The sequence below is a fragment of the Neovison vison genome, chromosome 1 (assembly GCF_020171115.1).
Source record: "Neovison vison isolate M4711 chromosome 1, ASM_NN_V1, whole genome shotgun sequence".
Lineage (NCBI taxonomy): Eukaryota > Metazoa > Chordata > Mammalia > Carnivora > Mustelidae > Neogale > Neogale vison.
The window spans coordinates 192,035,371-192,055,541 of NC_058091.1; the positions used below are offsets into that span (position 1 = coordinate 192,035,371).

Sequence of the window (20,171 nt, forward strand, 5' to 3'; positions counted from 1 at the left end):
AAGAGACTGTCTTTTTTCCACTGTGTATTTTTTCCTGTTTTGTTGAAGATTATTTGACCATAGAGTTGAGGGTCCATATCTGGGCTCTCTACCCTGTTCCACTGGTCTTATGTGTCTGTTTTTATGCCAGTACCATGCTGTCTTGGTGATCACAGCTTTGTTTTAAAGCTTGAAATCAGGTAACGTGATGCCCCCAGTTTTATTTTTGTTTTTCAACATTTCCTTAGTGATTCGGGGTCTCTTCTGGTTTTATACAAATTTCTGGATTATTTGCTCCAGCTCTTTGAAAAATACCGGTGGAATTTTGATCAGAATGGCATTAAAAGTATAGATTGCTCTAGGCAGTATAGACATCTTAACAGTGTTTTTCTTCCGATCCAAGAGCATGGAATGGTCTTCCATCTTTTTGTGTCTTCTTCAATTTCTTTCATGAGTGATCTGTAGTTCCTCGAGTACAGATCCTTTACCTCTTTGGTTAGGTTTATTCCCAGGTATCTTATGGTTCTTGGTGCTATAGTAAATGAAATCGATTCTCTAATTTCCCTTTCTGTATTTTCATTGTTAGTGTATAAGAAAGCCACTGATTTCTGTATATTGACTTTGTATCCTGCCATGTTACTGAATTGCTGTATGAGTTCTAGTAGTTTGGGTGTGGAGTCTTTTGGGTTTTCCATATAAAGAATCATGTCATCTGCAAAGAGAGAGAGTTTGACTTCTTCATTGCCAATTTGGATACCTTTTATTTCTCTTTGTTGTCTGATTACTGTTGCTAGGACTTCTAATACTATGTTGAACAAGAGTGGGGAGAGTGGGCATCCTTGTCGTGTTCCTGATCTCAATGGGAAGGCTGTAAGCTTTTTCCCATTGAGGATGGTATTTGCTATGGGTCTTTCATAGTTAGATTTGATGAAGTTCAGTAATGTTCCCTCTATCCCTATACTTTGAAGCATTTTAATCAGGAACAGATGCTGGATTTTGTCAAATGCTATTTCTGCATCAATTGAGAGGACCATGTGGTTCTTCTCTCTTCTCTTATTAATTTGCTCTATCACATTGATTGATTTGCAAATGTTGAACCACCCTTGTAGCCCAGGGATGAATCCCACCTGATCATGGTGGATAATCTTTTTAATGTACTGTTGGATCCTGTTTGCTAGGATCTTGTTGAGAATCTTAGGATCCATATTCATCAGTGATATTCGTCCGAAATTCTCCTTTTTGGTGGGGTCTTTGCCTGGTTTGGGGATCAGGGTAATGCTGGCTTCATAGAAAGAGTCTGGAAGTTTTCCTTCTGCTTCAATTTTTTGAAACAGCTTCAGGAGAATAGGTGTTATTTCTTCTTTGAAAGTTTGGTAGAATTCCCCAGGGAATCCATCAGGTCCTGGGCTCTTGTTTTTTGGGAGGTTTTTGATCACTGCTTCAATCTCGTTACTAGATATCGGTCTATTCAGGTTGTCAATTTCTTCCTGGTTCAATTTTGGGAGTTTATAGTTTTCCAGGAATGCATCCATTTCATCTAGGTTGCTTAGCTTATTGGCATATAACTGTTGATAATAACTTCTGATGATTGTTTCTACTTCCTTGGTGTTAGTTGTGATCTCTCCCTTTTCATTCATTATTTTATAAATTTGGGCTTTCTTTCTTTTCTTTTGGATTAGTGTGGCCAATGGTTTATCGATCTTATTGATTCTTTCAAAAAACCAGCTTCTAGTTTCATTGATACGTTCTACTGTATCTCTGGTTTCTACCTCATTGATCTCAGCACTAATCTTGATTATTTCCCTTCTTATGTGTGGAGTTGGTTTGATTTGTTGTTGATTCTCCAGTTCTTTAAGGTGTAGAGACAGCTGGTGTATTCTGGATTTTTCAATTTTTTGGGGGGAGGCTTGGATGGCTATGTATTTCCCTCATAGGACTGCCTTTGCTGTATCCCATAGGTTTTGGACCGAAGTGTCTTCATTCTCATTGGTTTCCATGAATTGTTTCAGTTCTTCTTTGATCTCCTGGTTGATCCAAGCATTCTTAAGCAAGGTGGTCTTTAGCTTCCAGGTGTTTGAGTTCCTTCTGAACTTTTCCTTGTGATTGAGCTCCATTTTCAAAGCATTGTGATCTGAGAATATGCAGGGAATAATCTCAGTCTTTTGATATTGGTTGAGTCCTGATTTGTGACCCAGTATGTGGTCTATTCTTGAGAAGGTTCCATGTGCACTTGAGAAGAATGAATATTCTGTTGTTTTAGGGTGGAATGTTCTGTATATATCTATGAGGTCCATCTGGTCCAATGTATCATTCAATGCTCTTGTTTCTTTACTGATTTTCTGCTTCGATTATCTGTCTATTTCTGAGAGAGGTGTTTAAGATCTACTACTATTAATGTATTCATATCAATATGACTCTTTAACTTGATTAACAGTTTTTTTATTTAATTGGCTGCTCCCATATTGGGGGCATAGATATTTACAATTGTTAGATCATCTTAGTGGATAGTCCCTTTAAGAATGATGTAGTGTCCTTCTGTATCTCTGACTACAGTCTTTAGTTTAAAATCGAATTTATCTGATAAGAGAATCACTACCCCGGCCTTCTTTTGAGGCCCATTGGCATGAAAGATGCTTCTTCAACCCTTCACTTTCAGTTTGGGTGTATCTTTAGGTTCCAAATGGGTCTGTTGTAGACAACATATGGATGGGTCCTGTCGTTTTATCCAATCTGCAACCCTGTGCCGTTTCATGGGCGTATTTAGGCCATTCACATTGAGAGTGATTATTGATAGATACGTTTTTATTGTCATCGTGTTACCTTTGAAGTCTTTCTTTCTGTAGATTGTCTCTATATTTCTGTTCAATGCTATTAGGATTTTTCCTCTTTTATAGAACCCCCTTTAATATTTCCTGCAGTGTTGGCTTGGTGGTTGCATAGTCTTTTAAACTTGCCGGTCTTGGAAACTCTTTATCTCTCCATCCATTTTGAATGTAAGTCTTGCTGGATAAAGTATTCTTGGCTGCATGTTCTTCTCATTTAGTTCCCTGAATATATCTTGCCAGCCCTTTCTGGCTTGCCAGGTCTCTGTGGACAGGTCTGACGTTACTCTGATGGGCTTTCCTCTGTATGTAAGGAGCCTCTTTGTCCTGGCTGCTTTCAAGAGATATATCTATAATTATGATTCCTCAATTTGACTATTAGGTGCCTTGATGTTTTTTTGGAATCTATAATCTTGGTTGGAGACCGTTCGGCCTCTAGTACATGAACGCTGGGTTCACTCGTGAGATTGGGAAAACTTTCATGAAGAATTTGTTCTACTATATCTTCTAGACTTCCTTTTTTCTCCTCCCCTTCAGGGATTCCAATAATTCTGCCGTTGGAACATTTCATGGCATCATTTATTTCCCTGATTCTGTTTTCGTGGCTTCTAAGCTGTTTGTTCCAGGCTTCCTCCTGATCCTTTCTCTCTATCTGTTTGTTTTCCAGATCACTAATTCTATCTTCTGTCTCAGTTACCCTAGTTTTGAGAGAATTTAGATTAGACTGGAACTCACTGAGAGTATTGTGAACCTCAGCCCTGGTAGTTTTTAGCTCTGCCCTAACATTGTGAACATCCTGTCTGGTCGCTTTCAGTTCGGCCCTCATCAATTCTGTTTGGTCATCCATGGCTTTCTCCAACCTAGCTATTGCCTAGATAATTGTTAGCCTGAATTCTCTTTCCGACATATTGTCTATGTTGATAGCCATTAGCTCTGTTGCAGAAGGTCCATCCTCTGTATTTTTCTTCTTTTGGGCATTCCTCCTCCTAGTCATTTTGGTGAGAGATGACTGAACAGATGTAGCTGGATGTATTGACCGTGGTGCAGTCAGGGTGCACCCTGGACCACTTCTGAGCAATCAGGAGTCCCCACCCAAACAAGAGAAAAAAGAAAAGAAAAATAAAAAAGAGAGAGATAGATACAGGAAAGAAAGGGAAGATAAAAGAGAAGGTTCAGCCCAAATGGACCTCAGGGTAAGATTTATGAAGTATACAAACAAAAACAGACAAACAAAATGACTGATAAAAGTACATGAGAAGAGAAAAAAAAATATATATATAAGCAAATAAAGGAAGAACCTTGTGAAAAAGAACCCTAAGTGTAAGATTTATATACCCCCAATTTAAAAAAAATTTTTTTAATTACTTTTCAATGTACTAGAGTTCATTATTTATGCACCACACCCAGTGCTCCATGCAATACGTGCCCTCCACAATTTCAGGCAGTTTGTTAGGTTATGCCTCAATTATATGTGTTTTTTCATTAATCCTTGCCAGGAATCCATTATCTTTTTTAATCTGAGGATTTGAATATTCTCTGCTATTACTCTTTTACAAAATAGTGAATGTTTTCATTCAGGTACTTTTTCTCCTTTTGTCATTATTGTTATTCTTATGTTAGATCATCTGGATCCGACTTTTAACTCTCTTATCTTGCCCCTTTGTCACTCCTGTGTGTGGGTGTGTACATGTGTGTATTTTGTTTGATTGAAATATTTTTGCATTTAATATTCTAGAACTGTAATTTGATTTCACCTTATGATTAGATAAATTCGCTTTATTAATCTCTATACTCTCCCCTGATAGATGGAAAAGATTCTGAGAAGTCTAGCAATCCACATTTAAAATTACTCTATAACTTCCCAAGGTTCTTAGGTATTGAGTCCTTTACTCATGGAACAGTACAAATTTGGTGAGACCACTCTCATCTGTGCCTGTAGCCGAGTTCATTTATTAGACATGGAAGTTCAAAACACAGTAAAATAAATCAGACAAGGGGTAGATTTAATATATGGAGATTTATAGTAGACGGGGGAAGGGAACCTTTCCATGCCTTTTACCTGCTTTACTCAGTCTCTGTATATGATAAGGCACAGTCACCCTCTTAATGAATCACCTGTCAGTTCTCTAGGACCTGCACCTATCAGTGTTCTCGATGTAATATATGTAAAGCTATTAATATTCCATATTTATGCTTTTATACTGGAGAAAATGTTGAAGTTTTATAAATATGCTGTATTTATTAAAATTTTGTCATTTTATCATGCTGCTATTCTAATGCTTCATTTTGCAGTATAATCATAGTTACTCACTTGATGAACTATATTTTTTCCTTAGAATTTGATGGGGAATGCTGTCTTTATGTGTTTAGTTATTTCCACTTCTTCAGAAGCCTTAATTACTACTGGGTTTGCTACATTTTTACCTAAATTTATAGAAAATCAGTTTGGATTGTCTTCCAGCTTTGCAGCCACCCTTGCAGGTAAACCATTTTCCTCTTTATTCGAGTTTAATCGAATAATTTTACTTTACCACATTAAGTGCTTGTTAGAATAGTGTATACTCTGGATAACCCCACTTTTTAAAATTTAAACCCCACTGATTTTGATACAAGTTTCTGATTTTCTGATATTAGTCTGTTGTATGAATGAGAAATACAGAGGCAGTGTAGCAAAAGAGAATATTTTCTGATCTTAATATTCAGCATATTAATTTATTAATCTCTTGACATAACCATTATTTTATTCATAGGTTTCTAAATCATGTGGTAGTAAGTCATATGTTAAAACAATACTTGTTTTTGATGTTGGCTTGTTTTCCAGTTGTCATCTGAGTAACTGAGTACACTTGTATGTGTTCTTACTTTCTGTGTTTTGTTTTTTTTCTCATCAGGGGCTGTTTTAATTCCTGGAGCTGCTCTTGGTCAGATTTTAGGTGGTATCCTTGTTTCAAAGCTCAAAATGACATGTAAAAACTCGATGAAGTTTGCTTTGCTTACATCTTTAGTTGCATTTGCACTGAGTTTTGTATTTGTTTATGCCAACTGTGAAAATGAGCCATTTGCTGGTGTGTCTGAATTATATAATGGGTAAATATATTTCAGTGTTTTTGGTATTAATATCAGGGTAATAAACAATGTGCATATTTCTTATTACATCTGTTCTTTATTGAAATATAACTGGAGCTTGCCCAGTTCTTTTTTTTTTTTTTTTTTTAAGATTTTATTTATTTATTTGAGAGAGAGAGAGAGAGAGAGAACATGTGAGGAAAGAAGGTCAGAGGGAAAAGCAGACTCCCCATTGAGCTGGGAGCCCTGATGCAGGACTCGATCCTGGGACTCTGGGATCATGACCTGAGCCAAGGGCAGTCGCCCAACCAACTGAGCCACCCTGGTGCTCTTGCCCAGTTCTTTCATCAGCATGTCCTTTTTACTTCCTCTTCCCATTTAGTATGATGGAATCACTCCTACCTACACAATGTGCATATTTCTAAGTCTTTGCTTTCTTGAGTCAAATAATGAAAGATCATCTTTTTTTTTTTTTTTTTAAATTGGAAGACTTTATCCTATATAAAAAAAAGTAGGTTTGTTTTGTTTCATTTAATAACTGACATCTTACTAAATGTTGGGTATTTATTCGGAGAGCAATTTTAAGGAGCATCTATTCCATCCTGGGTACTATGTTCAGGGATACAGAGAAGAATATAACAGAATCTTGAATCCCCTGAAGGGATTCACGTCCTAGGGAGAATTTCACATTTTATGTTGCTATTGATTTAAGTCTTTAAAAATAGAAGTGACTCCTATGATGAAATTCATGTATTAGGTAGGTTGAAAATAGTCTAGGAGAGAAATTAAAATGGAGGTAGTCCGAGGTTATAGTAATGATTACTGTTTCTTATGTATGTATGAATGTTTCTCCTATAAGTTCACGTTTATTGTAGAGAAATAAATGGCTTCTTCTTGTTCTGACCTGTAAATATGTTTTTACTTATAAGTGGTGTGATCATTTTATCTTTGTTTGCCTTGTTTGTTTGGTTTTGAAATCCTAAACTGTGAGTTAGGGGATCAGGCAGGAGGGCATTGCACAGTGGTGTATTTATAGCCTGCTGCTTTGTTTCATTGTGTGTGTTTGAGGCTGATGAGGGAACTGTCACTCCATCCAGGTCAAGGACTCCACAGATTTGTAGAATATGGCATTCTGATAACTTAAACAGAATGTAGTTTGGATGAGTTTGCCAGTAGCGATTAAGATTTGTAGCTGCTGTTCATTTCTGTCTACATTGAGATGCTGAGCAGTGTTAAGTTCAGTTCCATTACATTTATTCAACATTTGTTGACTCCATCCTCTAGCTGACCTTTTTGACAGAATCTGTATTCTAAAGGAGTTTACAATGTAGCGGGAGAGATTGGGAAACAAAATGGTAAATGAACAATGCATTAGGTAATGGGAGACATACAAAGGGCTATGAAATTCAAAAGAAAGAGAGATTTTCAGTTTCATTTAATAAGATTCAGGAAGGCTATGGGCTTAAATATCCTTGAAGGATAAAAAGAGCTTTGAGAAAAGAGAGAGAGGCAAAGGGAATATGTTAGCGATGAATGCTAGAAAGTAAAGGCTAGGTTCAGTTACCAGTTTGAATGGGACTTAAGTCATGTGCCTATAAATAAAAAAGTACCTGGGTGGCTCAGTGGGTTAAGCCGCTGCCTTCGGCTCGGGTCATGATCTCAGGGTCCTGGGATCGAGTCCCGCGTCGGGCTCTCTGCTCAGCGGGGAGCCTGCTTCCTCCTCTCTCCCTGCCTGCCTCTCTGCCTACTTGTGATCTCTCTCTCTGTCAAATAAATAAATAAATAAATCTTTAAAAAAAAAAAAAAAAAGAAAAAGAAAAAGTACCTGGCAATGTCAAAAGGTGGATAGAGGTGAGCTCTGCAGACCTTTCCCACCTACAAACTTTGCCCAAGCATATCCCAAGAAACCACTGTTTTTTTTGTATGTTCCTTTTAGAAGAAAAGAAAGTTCTAGAAAGTTTAGCACTAGTTAATCACCTTGAAAAATAAATGATGTAGATATGAATCTGTTTGATATTTTTCAGCCTTAAACACAAGTTACTACCAGTCAAGTTGTCCTTAGCCTATGGACGGGAAGGAAGACAAGTGAGAAGGTGTCAGCAGGAGGGGTGTGTGTGTGTTTAGATGTAAATATAGATAGAGACAGAGTTTAATGTCACAAACGAGGAGAGACATTGTCAGATTGTTTTGTCTCTGTGGTCCCAAATTCTCAGTTTTAGCTCTGTGTGCTATATATTAAAATGTACACGGCATGGGCAGCTAGTCAGTATAGTCTCATCCAAGAAACACATGTATATGAAAAAGTATATTTGGAAGAGGAATAGACTAAAGCTTAGTGGAAGAAAGAAGTTATGAAAATGTAGAGTTTCTAGTAGAGTGAGGCAATGCGAAATTTTGCCCTTGCCGTGTAATCACAGCTGGTTAAAAACTGCTTTTTTGACTGAATTAATGAGTTAGGCTTATCGATAAGTTCATTGAAAACCCCGTCAAACAGCCATATATGTATGTATGTATGTATATATATATATATATATATATATATATATATATATATATATAACTTAAAATCAACAGTACTGATTATTTCAGGGAATACTATTAGTATTTATAATATTCTACATAAATTCATTCTTAAATGTTTAATATGGGCACAGCAATTGAAGGAGACTGTCGTTTCTAGAATCTGTTAATTATTAAAACTTCCCATAATTCTCTTACTGCCTTGACAATCTACAGGCAGTTTGGGTCTGTTTTGGCAATAAGTGTTGGTGGTGGTGATTTTGTTTTACTTTATACTTGGAACCTCATAAAATATGAAATACTGTAGTAAGTACACATAGTATTTTTTTTTTTAAGTTTTATTTTTTATTTTTAAATTTTTTTTCAAGATGGATATTCTTTTTTTTTTTCCCCAATTTATTTATTTTCAGAAAAACAGTATTCACCTTACACCAGTTAGAATGGCCAAAATTAACAAAACATAGTATGTTTTATATATGTGGTCTTTGCTTATATGAAATAGCACCTTAAAGAAGCATACCTATTAGAATGTTATAATAGGATTAGGGGAATCTTTGCTTATGGGAGAGGCCTAATTATAGAATAGTTTGGATTTGAATAAGAAATTAACATTTAAATTCTATTTGTGACAAACATGTTACTCATATATATGGATGTGTGCATTTATACACATGCTATGTTTTAAATACTCAAAATTTTATATTTAAAATATTTTATATTTTTAAAAAATACTATGTGTCTATTAAGACACTTTAATAAACTTTGCAAGCATTGGTTTTTTTCCTAATAATAGTTTCCCCTTTACTCAGGCAGTACATCTTTATAAAATATGTAGGCTTCAGTGGCTTATATAGCCTTGAAAGTAAGGAATATATGCTGCAATTCTCTGTTTCTACTGAAGTTCTCATCATACAGTTTTATATTTTCAGGTTCTCAGTAGTCATTGGTAATGTGAGAATTATATATTGGAAAATTTAAATTTAAAAATGTATAGCGGCTCAGGACACCTGGGTGGCTCAGTCGGTTAAGCCTCTGCCTTCAGCTCAGGTCATGATCCCAGGGTGCTGGGCTCGAGCCCCACATCGGGCTCCTTGCTCAGCAGGGAGCCTGCTTCTCTCTCCGCCTCTGCCTGCCACTCTGCCTGTTTGTGTGCGTGCTTGCTCTCTCTCTCTCAGACAAATAAATAAATAAATAAATAAATAAATAATTTTTTAAGAAATTGAAAAGAAAATGTATAGAGGCTGTTTCTAGGATTGAAGGGATAGTATTTTTCTCGTCGCTGTACCTGTGTACCTATACAGTAAGCTAGTTGTAGGAATACCAGAATGCTTTTTCTTGTGAGTAAAAGAGTGCTTGACAAAGAAATCTAGCAGCAGCCCGTGGAATCAATCGGGAGAAGAGACTCCAGGCAGAGTGACAAATTATTTCGGAGTTTACTCTTTGATCGCCTTTCCTTCAAACTTGCCCTGATTTGCTTCCAATGTGTTTTGTGTCCTTCAGTCTGTTCCTTTCATGAGCTCCTCCTTCTCCACCTACCCCTTACATACCCTCGCTTTTTAATAGAGCAGTTATTACCTTCTGATCTTTAGATGAAGCCCTCTTTACTGATTCTGACCTCCAGTGCAAGGAAGTTAGCTTCAGGGTTTCTATGAAGAGGGGTTTTTATTACCCCTTTCCTTCTGTCCACCCCTACCTGCCTTTTCCCTTTCTTCCTCCTTCCCTTTCTCTATCTCTATTTTTGTCTCTCTTTATTTCTTTTAGGTTTATTTCCATCACTGAAAGTAGAGTCTAGCACATCATTGGAGCTCACTGTGTATTCATGAAGCAAGCGGACTCCTGAGACCTCTGTACTCCTTTCACTCTGTGCCCCTCCTATGGCTGATCTTACCATTATCACGGCGTCAGCCACATCTCTATGCAAACGATATTAAAATATCCAGCTGCAGGCCAGATTTCTTCACCAAATTTTAAGACTCTTAACCTCAATGTGTATAAAACTGCAGAACACCAAGTTAGACAGTAGAAGTCGCTCTCAACTGTTTCATCCTGTTCCCATCTTAAAATACCAAATCGTGCATCTCATCTTTTGGATGATTCTACATCCACGATGTTTCTCAAATCTGCCTCCTTTAATCAAATGTTCTATTTTGGTTCTCCTACATATTGTCTATTGTCATAACTTATTGTCTGGGATATTGTAATTTGTCTCCTTCCTTTAAACTCATTACCCCGTTTCACTATTGGCGTTCTTTCTTTAACATGTGCTTTTGACGGTATCACTTCCCAGTGTAAAACTACTTTGATTACTTTTCAAAAATAGATTAAAGCCCCCAATAATCTGGTTCCTGACCCCTCTAGCTACATTTCCGATCATTCACTGCCTCAGGCATCATTCATATTCGTCCGTAGAGGATGCTATTTCTCACCTTTACACCTTCATACCAGCTTCCCTAAGTACTCTACACATTCCCCATTTATCCAGCCGTTACTCATCATTTAAGACTTGCTCAGAGAGAAGCTCCTAAAGACACTCACCCAGACTTTGCCTTGACCTTCTTCAGTGCTTCTAAAGTACACTTTGTAAATACCTGTAACTACTCAACCATGTTAGTGTGTCTAATTATCTGTGTCCATCTCTGCTCCTAGACTGTGAGATCTTTGAGGACCTTACTCAGCTTTGTATTCCTGATACCTAACATAGGGCCCAGCATTTGCTCAGTGTTTATTGGTTGAGAGAATGAATAAGTAAGAACTGGAGAAATGTCTTTGCTTAAGGTAACCCTTTACCTTACCAAAGATACTGCATCCTATTAAGAAGCAGCGCGGAGCACAACTGAGCCTGGGAACCAGGATTTTGGCAAAGACAGAAAAATAACATAGTCTCTTAGGGCCCTAGTTTTCCCACTGATAAAATGACTATGTTGAATGCTATTATTTTATTCATCCTTCTAGTTTTTTGTTTTGTGTGTGTGTGTGCATGTGCGTGTGTGTGTGTATTTTACAAACCTTTATTCAGTATTTTTAGTTTTTTATTTTAAAATTTTAATTCCAACATAATAAACATACATTGTTATATTAGTTTCAGAGGTACAATTAGTAATTCAAGAATTCTGTATATTACTCAGTGCTCATCTCAGTACATACACTCTTTATTTTTAACTTTTAATAGTCATTTTATTTTTTTTAATTTCTTTTCAGCATAACAGTATTCATTGTTTTTGCACCACACCCAGTGCTCCATGCAATACGTGCCCTCCCTAATACCCACCACCTTGTTCCCCCAACCTCCCACCCCCCACCCCTTCAAGACCCTCAGGTTGTTTTTCAGAATCCATAGTCTCTTATGATTCACCTCCCCTTCCAATTTCCCTCAACTCCCTTCTCCTCTCCATCTCCCCATGTCCTCCATGTTATTTATTAGGCTCCATAAATAAGTGAAACCATATGATAATTGACTCTCTCTGCTTGACTTATTTCACTCAGCATAATCTCTTCCAGTCCCGTCCATGTTGCTACAAAAGTTGGGTATTCATCCTTTCTGATGGAGGCATAATACTCCATAGTGTATATGGACCACATCTTCCTTATCCATTCATTTGTTGAAGGGCATCTTGGTTCTTTCCATAGTTTGGCGACCGTGGCCATTGCTGCTATAAACATTGGGGTACAGATGGCCCTTCTTTTCACTACATCTGTATCTTTGGGGTAAATACCCAATAGTGCAATTGCAGGGTCATAGGGAAGCTCTATTTTTAATTTCTTGAGGAATCTCCACACTGTTCTCCCAAGTGGCTGCACCAACTTGCATTCCCACCAACAGTGTAAGAGGGCTCCCTTCTCTACATCCTCTCCAGCACATGTTTTCTGTCTTGCTAATTTTGGCCATTCTAACTGGTGTAAGGTGATATCTCAATGTGGTTTTAATTTGAATCTCCCTGATGGCTAGTGATGATGGACATTTTTTCATGTGTCTGATAGCCATTTGTATGTCTTCATTGGAGAAGTGTCTGTTCATGTCTTCTGCCCATTTTTTGACATGATTATCTGTTTTGTGTCTGTTGAGTTTGAGGAGTTCTTTATAGATCCTGGATATCAACCTTTTGTCTGTACTGTCATTTGCAAATATCATCCTTCTAGTTTTAAAATTTTGCCAACACCCCAGAGGAATTTGGTAGTGTCTGCAGACCTTTTGGTTGTCGTAACTGAGGGATACTACTGGCATCTAGTGTGTAAGGACCAGAGATGCTGCTAAACATCCTACTATCCACAAAATCATCCCTCCCTTCCCCACCATCTCTTGAAAAAAATAATCTAGTGCCAAAGGAGAAACGTTGTTTTATTTGCTTACCCTGCCTATTTTTCTCATCACTGACATACATTATATAAGTATTGTTTATACTGCCTCTCTCTCTCCCATAAGAAATTAAATTCTATGTGAAAAGGCAGATATTTTGTTTGTTTTCTTCATTAAGTAATTAAATATGTGTGGAGCAAGTAAATAATTGGTGGAACAGCAAGATATAGCAATGCTTCTGAACTGCTCATTAAAAGTTATAACATAGGTAATTTGCCCTTATTTCATTTCTTGTTGACAGGACAGGAAAACTGGGAAACTTGACTGCTCCTTGTAATAGTAATTGTAACTGCCTGCGATCTTATTATTATCCCGTCTGTGGAGGAGATGGAATCCAGTATTTTTCTCCCTGCTTTGCAGGTTGTAAAAATTATATTTCAAAAAGACATCTAAAGGTAACTTGCGTCTTCTACTTTGCTTTAATGAGGCTGTGTGTTTGTATATGTGTGGATAGCCATCTTTATCCCTCTAGTGGAATTATGTAGGGCTTGATCTTCCCTTGCTCATGCTACTCCTTAATTCAGAAGCCAGACATAAAGTTTCAGTCTAGTTAGATGAATAACTCTAGAGATCTGCTGTACAACATTGCACCTATTATCAATAATAAGGTATGCTTTAAATTTGTTAAGAGGGTAGAGTTTATGCAAAGCATTCTTACTTTAACTATATATATATATGTGTATATGTATATATATATATTTTTTTTAAGATTTTATTTGTTTATTTGACAGAGATCACAACTAGGCAGAGAGGCAGATTGGGGTGGGGGGGGAAGCAGGCTCCCTGCTGAGCATAGAGCCGGATGTGGGGCTCCATCCCAGGACCCTGGGATCATGACCCAAGTCGAAGGCAGAGGCTTTAACCCACTGAGCCACTCAAGTGCCCTTCTGTGTATATATTTTAAGTCCCTGAGCACTCAGCTGAAAAAGACTCTTCTTCCTTTGTATCTCAGACACTCCTAATGTGAAAAAAATCAATTTTTCAATTATTCACATTCATCTTTGTAACATTACTTCTGATAGTAGTGAAATATTTACATTTTTATAGTTTTATTTTTTTCTCAGCCATACTTTATGCTCCTAGAAGTCAGAGAATGTCTATTCTTACTAAATACCATGTATATAATAATAGAAGCATAGTAAATATTTGTAGCTTTTATTTGATGTACCATGGATTCATTTTAAAATACTCATATCATTAATTTTCAAATACAAATTTATTTTTAATTCTAGATTAAAATTCATATTAGTTTACCTAGATAGGATTTTTTTAAAAGTTAAATGGTTTAAGAGAATCCAATAGAATTTTATTTTTTATGGTTGGTGAGATGTTTTATTTTTTTTTTTTGTAATTTTATTTTATTTTTTTTCAGTGTTCCAAGATTCATTGTTTATGCATCACACCCAGTGCTCCATGCAATAGTGTCCTCCTTAATACCCACCACCAGGCTCACCCAACCCCCCATTCTCCTCCCCTACAAAACTCTCAGTTTGTTTCTCAGAGTCCACAGTCTTTCATGGTTCATCTCCCCTTCCAATTTCTCCAATTTTATTGGATTTCATCTTAGCTAAATTTAAGCGTTAGGGGCAAAAATAACATTCAGATTATTTATAGTACATATGTTATGCATTAATGGATAATGTGATAACTTTAAGACATAAGGGAAATATATACTATTATATAAGACATCACAATGAATAAGATATGTAAGAATTATATGATAAAACAGCACAGTCTTGAATATTTGAAATGGAGAATAATGAAATGGCGTTCGTTTTCCTATATAAAGAGAAGTTTAAGATTGCAAGAAAAGATTTCTATATAAATAAGTAGAAATAGATAATTGAAATGACCCATAAAATTACTTTAGATTTCTTCTAAGTCCAACATGGATGTGTGTGTGTGTGTGTGTGTGTGTGTGTGTGTGTGGTTGAACACATTTGTATGTTCATAAATACATACACAAATCTATGTACTTGTACATATACATACATAGCTTTAATGGTCTTATGTGTAATAAATACAGTAGAAGTTTGTCTGAACATACTAGGATTTGATCTTCCTGAAGGAAGTTAAGAATATGAGAAACAATGTATATATTTTTTCCTATTACCTAGCTTATAGATTTTTTAAAGGATCATCTCAGAACATAGAAAAATACGGTGGAAGAAACATCTGTGGTGACTCATGGTAGACCTAATAGACGTGGATGCCATATGTGCAGTTTTAATCCTTGGGTTAAACTAATTAGATCATTACCATTAGGTGTCTCTGAAAAATAAAAGGGATCAGGAAGATTTTTGAGGTCTCAAGTCTGTTGACTTCAACAGTAGATATCTTCAAACCAGTAGACATCTGGGATTGCTTTAGTTTCAAAACAGATTGAGAAAATTACGTGTTTGTGTCAGTTACAAGGAATCGAATTCTGCCAGTGAGCATGATGCATATTACAGAGTCAGAAATAAGTGTAAGGTAGCTAAATATTCCTTTGAGAGGCAGATATATAGGTATTGTTTTCTTGTGTCTAAAATATGATTAAGAAGTGTTATTGACTAACTCAGAAAAAGATTACAAGGAGGTATTTGTAGGGTTTTACTCACATAACTGAAAATGTCTGACACAAATACTACCCTGCATACAGAAACCAGCCCCCCAAAAAGAAAAAGAATCTAATAGCCTGTGCACATTTTAATTGGTATGGGTTATTTTGATAAGATTAATTTGATATTTATATTTTTCTTCGAATACTATAATTACCATCTTAACTAGCAAATTAATCTTCTAGGGATTATTTAGGAAAAACAGATTATTTTGACTTCCATATTTTCTATTCATTCTGGCTTTCTCATGTCCATTTAGTCCATGTAACAACTCATTTTTTTCACAGGACTTTTTTTTCTTAATGTCATGTTTCAAATAGGCAAAATACATTGTTAATAATATAGTAAATACCTATGTACATTTGTTCACAAAAATATTAGTCTTATATTTTGCACTAGTGACTCAAACAACAAAACAGATATTGACTGACAGCTAGGTATAGTTATAGTGCAAACAAAATTGTATATATTTTTATGTAAGAGAGGTGTAAATTTACTTTGAGATAGAAAATACTTTTCTCTTAAAATGTTTTTGTTTTTTTTAAAATATTTTATTTATTTATTTGACAGAGAGAGATCACAAGTAGGCAGAGAGGCAGGCAGAGAGAGAGAGGAAGCAGGCTCCCTGCTGAGCAGAGAGCCCGATGCGGGACTCGATCCCAGGACCCTGAGATCACAACCCGAGCCGAAGGCAGCGGATTAACCTACTGAGCCACCCAGGCGCCCGTTTTCTCTTAAAATGTTAAAAGGCTGTATTTCTTTATTATTTTATATATCCAGTTGAATATGTAAAATTCTATTTTGGGAGTGTCATCTGCATATTTGGACATCCTGAATCAGTGCCAGTAGCTTTAGATTACCTTTAGCACTGAGAAAAGGTTTCTGGCCTTCAGAATAGTAAAGGAACCATTTCCCTTTGATTTCTTTAGCTTTACTCTGACTTTATTGGGGCCCTAAACTTGTAAAAAGATTTATAGTAAGGATAGAATTGAGGTGTAAAAAACTTTTAAAAAATAATTATGCCTTACAAACTTTTTAAACTCTCAGTTCTTTTCCTATAAAAGTGATACTTGTGACCTTTTAACATGTTACCTTTTAATACTTTATATTATTAATTTATATGTATATATTAAACAGTTAATATTTTATATTTACATGTAAAATAGGCTTCAGGATAATGAAGTAATAACTTCTAGTTTTTTATTATCATACATATGTCATCTTAGAAGGCATATAGTTTCCTTTCAGTAAAGCAATTACAAAAAGTTTAGAAAAGTTGTAGTAGTTTAGTTGAAAGTAGCATTTCCCCCCCCTAGAGACTTGTAATATGTTACTTGATTTTACTGTGGGGCTTGTTGAAATTACAGTGTTTTTCCTTTCCAACTAATGCAGAGAGTGAGATTGTCACCCTACATGCTTCTTTGCCTTCTATATTAGAAAACTATTTGAACAATTATGATCCATTAAAAGTAGTCTAGAATATGAGATCTGGTAATTGTTATATTCTTGTCAATTTATTTTATAAGTCATAGTCAATAGTAGGTTATGATTTGAATCAATGAACACAAAACTCAAATACAGACCATAAATATGACCAAGAGTTAATTACTCTTTCTCGGCATCATTTGTTGTGTACAGGTTAAGACTATGTAAAATGTTTGCCATCTCTAGAGAGCACCTAACTTAAAATGATAAAATATGTTTTTGAGAGGGGCACCTCGATGGCCTCATCGATTAAGTGGCTGACTCTGGATTTTGGCCCAGGTCGTGATTCCAGGGTTCTAGGATGGAACCCTATGTTGGTATCTGTGGTCGGCTGGGAGACTGAGGATTTTCTCTCTCTCCCTCTTCTTTTGTCCCTTCCCCCATTGTTCTCTCTCTCTCTCTCTCTCAAATAAATAGATCTTTAAAATATGTTTTCTGTTTTCAAGATACGTACTTTCAATATTTTCTTGTCTAATATTTCTAGGTATATTACAACTGCTCCTGTATTGCAAAGAATACAGAAATGACACCTACTATGGCAAATTTTGATTCAGAAGCTAAAGCTGGAAAATGTGAAAATCGATGTGCAAAGTTGCCCATTTTTCTTGGCATTTTGTTTGCTACAATTATCTTTACATTTATGGCTGGTACTCCTATAACTGTGTCCATCCTAAGGTACGTATTATATTGTGAAATTTGCCATCCCTAAGATGTGGTCATTGAAAAGAATATGGACTCAAGGGTTCATTTGGGCTTCTCTTGACCACTGGCTCCAGTATTAATTTGGTTCTCATAAAATCGTTAGTTCCATGGCCTGGAAAAGCTACTTCATCAAACCCCAGAGGAATAAGGTTTAAATATGATCATGTATGTGAAAATGTCTTAATATTACCTATCTGGAATATACTTGACTTTGTTTCTCTGCCTCTTTTGTGAGGCTTCAATTGAATCTGTTGGACTGTGTTTAAGCGTGATGGAAATACAGTGCATTACGCCTATGTCAGAATCAGAATGACAGAATCCTACCTTACGTAGTAGGTGTGGTGATATTCAGCCGTCCTGTAAACAGTGCTCTGCTGGATGAGAAGCTAACCGCCCCCCGGCTCTTAATAGTCTCTGAGCTTCATTCAAGTTGCTCTTTCTCCTTCTACATCACTTGATAAAAATATTTTCTGTCTGCCCTTTCTTAAGTTCATTAGCCTTTCTGAGTCTTTCCTAACAAACTCTAGCTTTTTTACTCTTCAGTTTTTGTTCCCCCATACTACCTTTTCACAAAATTATTTGTCAATTGGAAATTTTAGAGATTCAGTCTAAAACTATTAAGTTGTCTGTTAAGATGATCTCATGTGGACTTTGGAGTTATTTAGAGAATTGAGAAAATGTTTTTTTTTAAAACTTCACTTTTTTTTTTTTTAAAGATTTTATTTATTTGACAGAGAGAGAAATCACAAGTGGGCAGAGAGGCAGGCAGAGAGAGAGGGGGGAGGAAGCAGGCTCCCTGCGGAGCAGAGAGCCTGACACGGGGCTTGATCCCAAGACCCTGAGATCATGACCCGAGCTGAAGGCAGAGGCTTAACCCTCTGAGCCACCCAGGCGCCCCAAAACTTCACTTTTGAAAAATTATCTGCATTACCTTTCAACTGCATGTTGATCTCTTTTCTCCTAACTCTTATGTGCCAGCATCACGTTTCATTCATCGTTGATAATCGTTACTTAAAATAAGATTGAGCTTCAGCAACTGTTTTACATTGACCCACATTTGTACATTATCCTGTAGATATGACTTCTATCTCAAAGTTAGTAAGTTAGAGTAGGAATTATTTGCTTGTGACTTAAGGGGATGGTTAAAACTAAGTCTTACTAATAAATATCCTTTCTTTTTTACATTTGATACAATTCATACATATTCAATACATTTGTTAGACTTTATTTGACCCTTTTGGTGTTACTTGTATTTGTAGTATTTTAGTTCACATGTCATTTTTCTTCTTTTATAATTCTATAACTTCTTTGGAACTCCAAAAAGTTGAACTGTGTAGGAGTTGTTACAAATAGTTTATTTCATGCATATAAAATTTACTTTAATCTAGAAATGCTAAGCTGGTATAAAAATAAATTTGCTCAAAGAGTAAATATACTATACAGCCACTTTTGGTTTAACATGTATTTGATATCTCCAGGTGTGTTGATCACAGGCAGCGGTCCCTAGCTTTGGGAATACAGTTTATGCTGCTTCGATTATTAGGTATGCCGTTTTTTCTTAATTCATTGGTGACTGTTGGTTATTTTTGTTCATTAGTGCTATTGGTGTCCTCACAGTATGTACATAGAAAATAATTAATATAAATGTCATGGAAAACTATATAATTGTCATTGAAAAAAGCTGTTTTCTAATATTTAATATGTAGTATTGTTTATATATCACGTAAGAAAACAATGGCTTTCTTTTCACTTACCTGATTGGTTAACTGTTGTTTCCAATTCTATTCTATATTCTACTACAAATATAACTTTAGGGGTGCCTGGGTGGCTCAGTGGCTTAGGCTCTGCCTTTGGCTCAGGTCATGATCTCAGAGTTCCTGGGATTGAGCCCCACATTGGGTTCTCTGCTACGGGGAGCTTGCTTCCCCCTCTCTCTCTACCTGCCTCTCTACCTACTTGAGATCTCTCTCTCTGTGTCAAATAAATAAATAAAATCTTTAAAAAAACACACACAAAAAAACCCCAAATATAACTTTTAGGGAGTATGTCATATTTATTTAAAATACAGAGGATCATGAACATATGTTTAATAGAGTATAGTAAAATACATAAATCTTTTTTCTATCCATGTAAAGCTTATTACCAACATAAATTATGATGAAATCATACTTTTAACTCTGGTAATTCCTTTTCTCCCAGCATTTATCTCCATTTGGGACATAATTATGTTGCATCAACAATGAAAAATAATGAGTTAAAACATTTAAATGAAAATATGACATAATATTGTGGGTAATTGAGAATTGATGGAAGATTTTATGGAAAATATTGTAGAAAGAATATGTAGAAATATGTAGCAAGATGTAGAAGGACAGAAATACTGTGTTATACATATAATTATTTGATTATGCCCACAATATTATATACATAATACTGAGATCATTTATAAAAACAAAAACTAAAGCAGGAACAATAGAGATCACATAGACCAACTTTCCCCCTTTCAGATGAGTAAATTAAAGCTTTGAGACATTTAAGGATTTGTCCATAGTTATACAATTCGTGGTGAAAATGAGACTAGAAGAATGGTATCCTTATCCTCAGTCCAGTGCTCCTTTGACTGCTATGTTGCAGGTCATGAAG

At 35.9% G+C, this 20,171-nt stretch overlaps 1 protein-coding gene across 1 annotated transcript in view; it reads left to right on the forward strand.

Moving 5' to 3' along the window:
- The window catches only part of SLCO4C1 (solute carrier organic anion transporter family member 4C1), a 72,931-nt gene that overhangs the window by 42,702 nt on the left and 10,058 nt on the right, over positions 1 to 20,171 (forward strand). Inside the window, exons 7-11 of the mRNA XM_044264920.1 lie at positions 5,138 to 5,282; positions 5,693 to 5,888; positions 12,983 to 13,136; positions 17,311 to 17,501; positions 19,007 to 19,071. Coding sequence (XP_044120855.1) covers positions 5,138 to 5,282; positions 5,693 to 5,888; positions 12,983 to 13,136; positions 17,311 to 17,501; positions 19,007 to 19,071 — 751 coding nt within the window. The remainder of the gene's footprint in view (positions 1 to 5,137; positions 5,283 to 5,692; positions 5,889 to 12,982; positions 13,137 to 17,310; positions 17,502 to 19,006; positions 19,072 to 20,171) is intronic.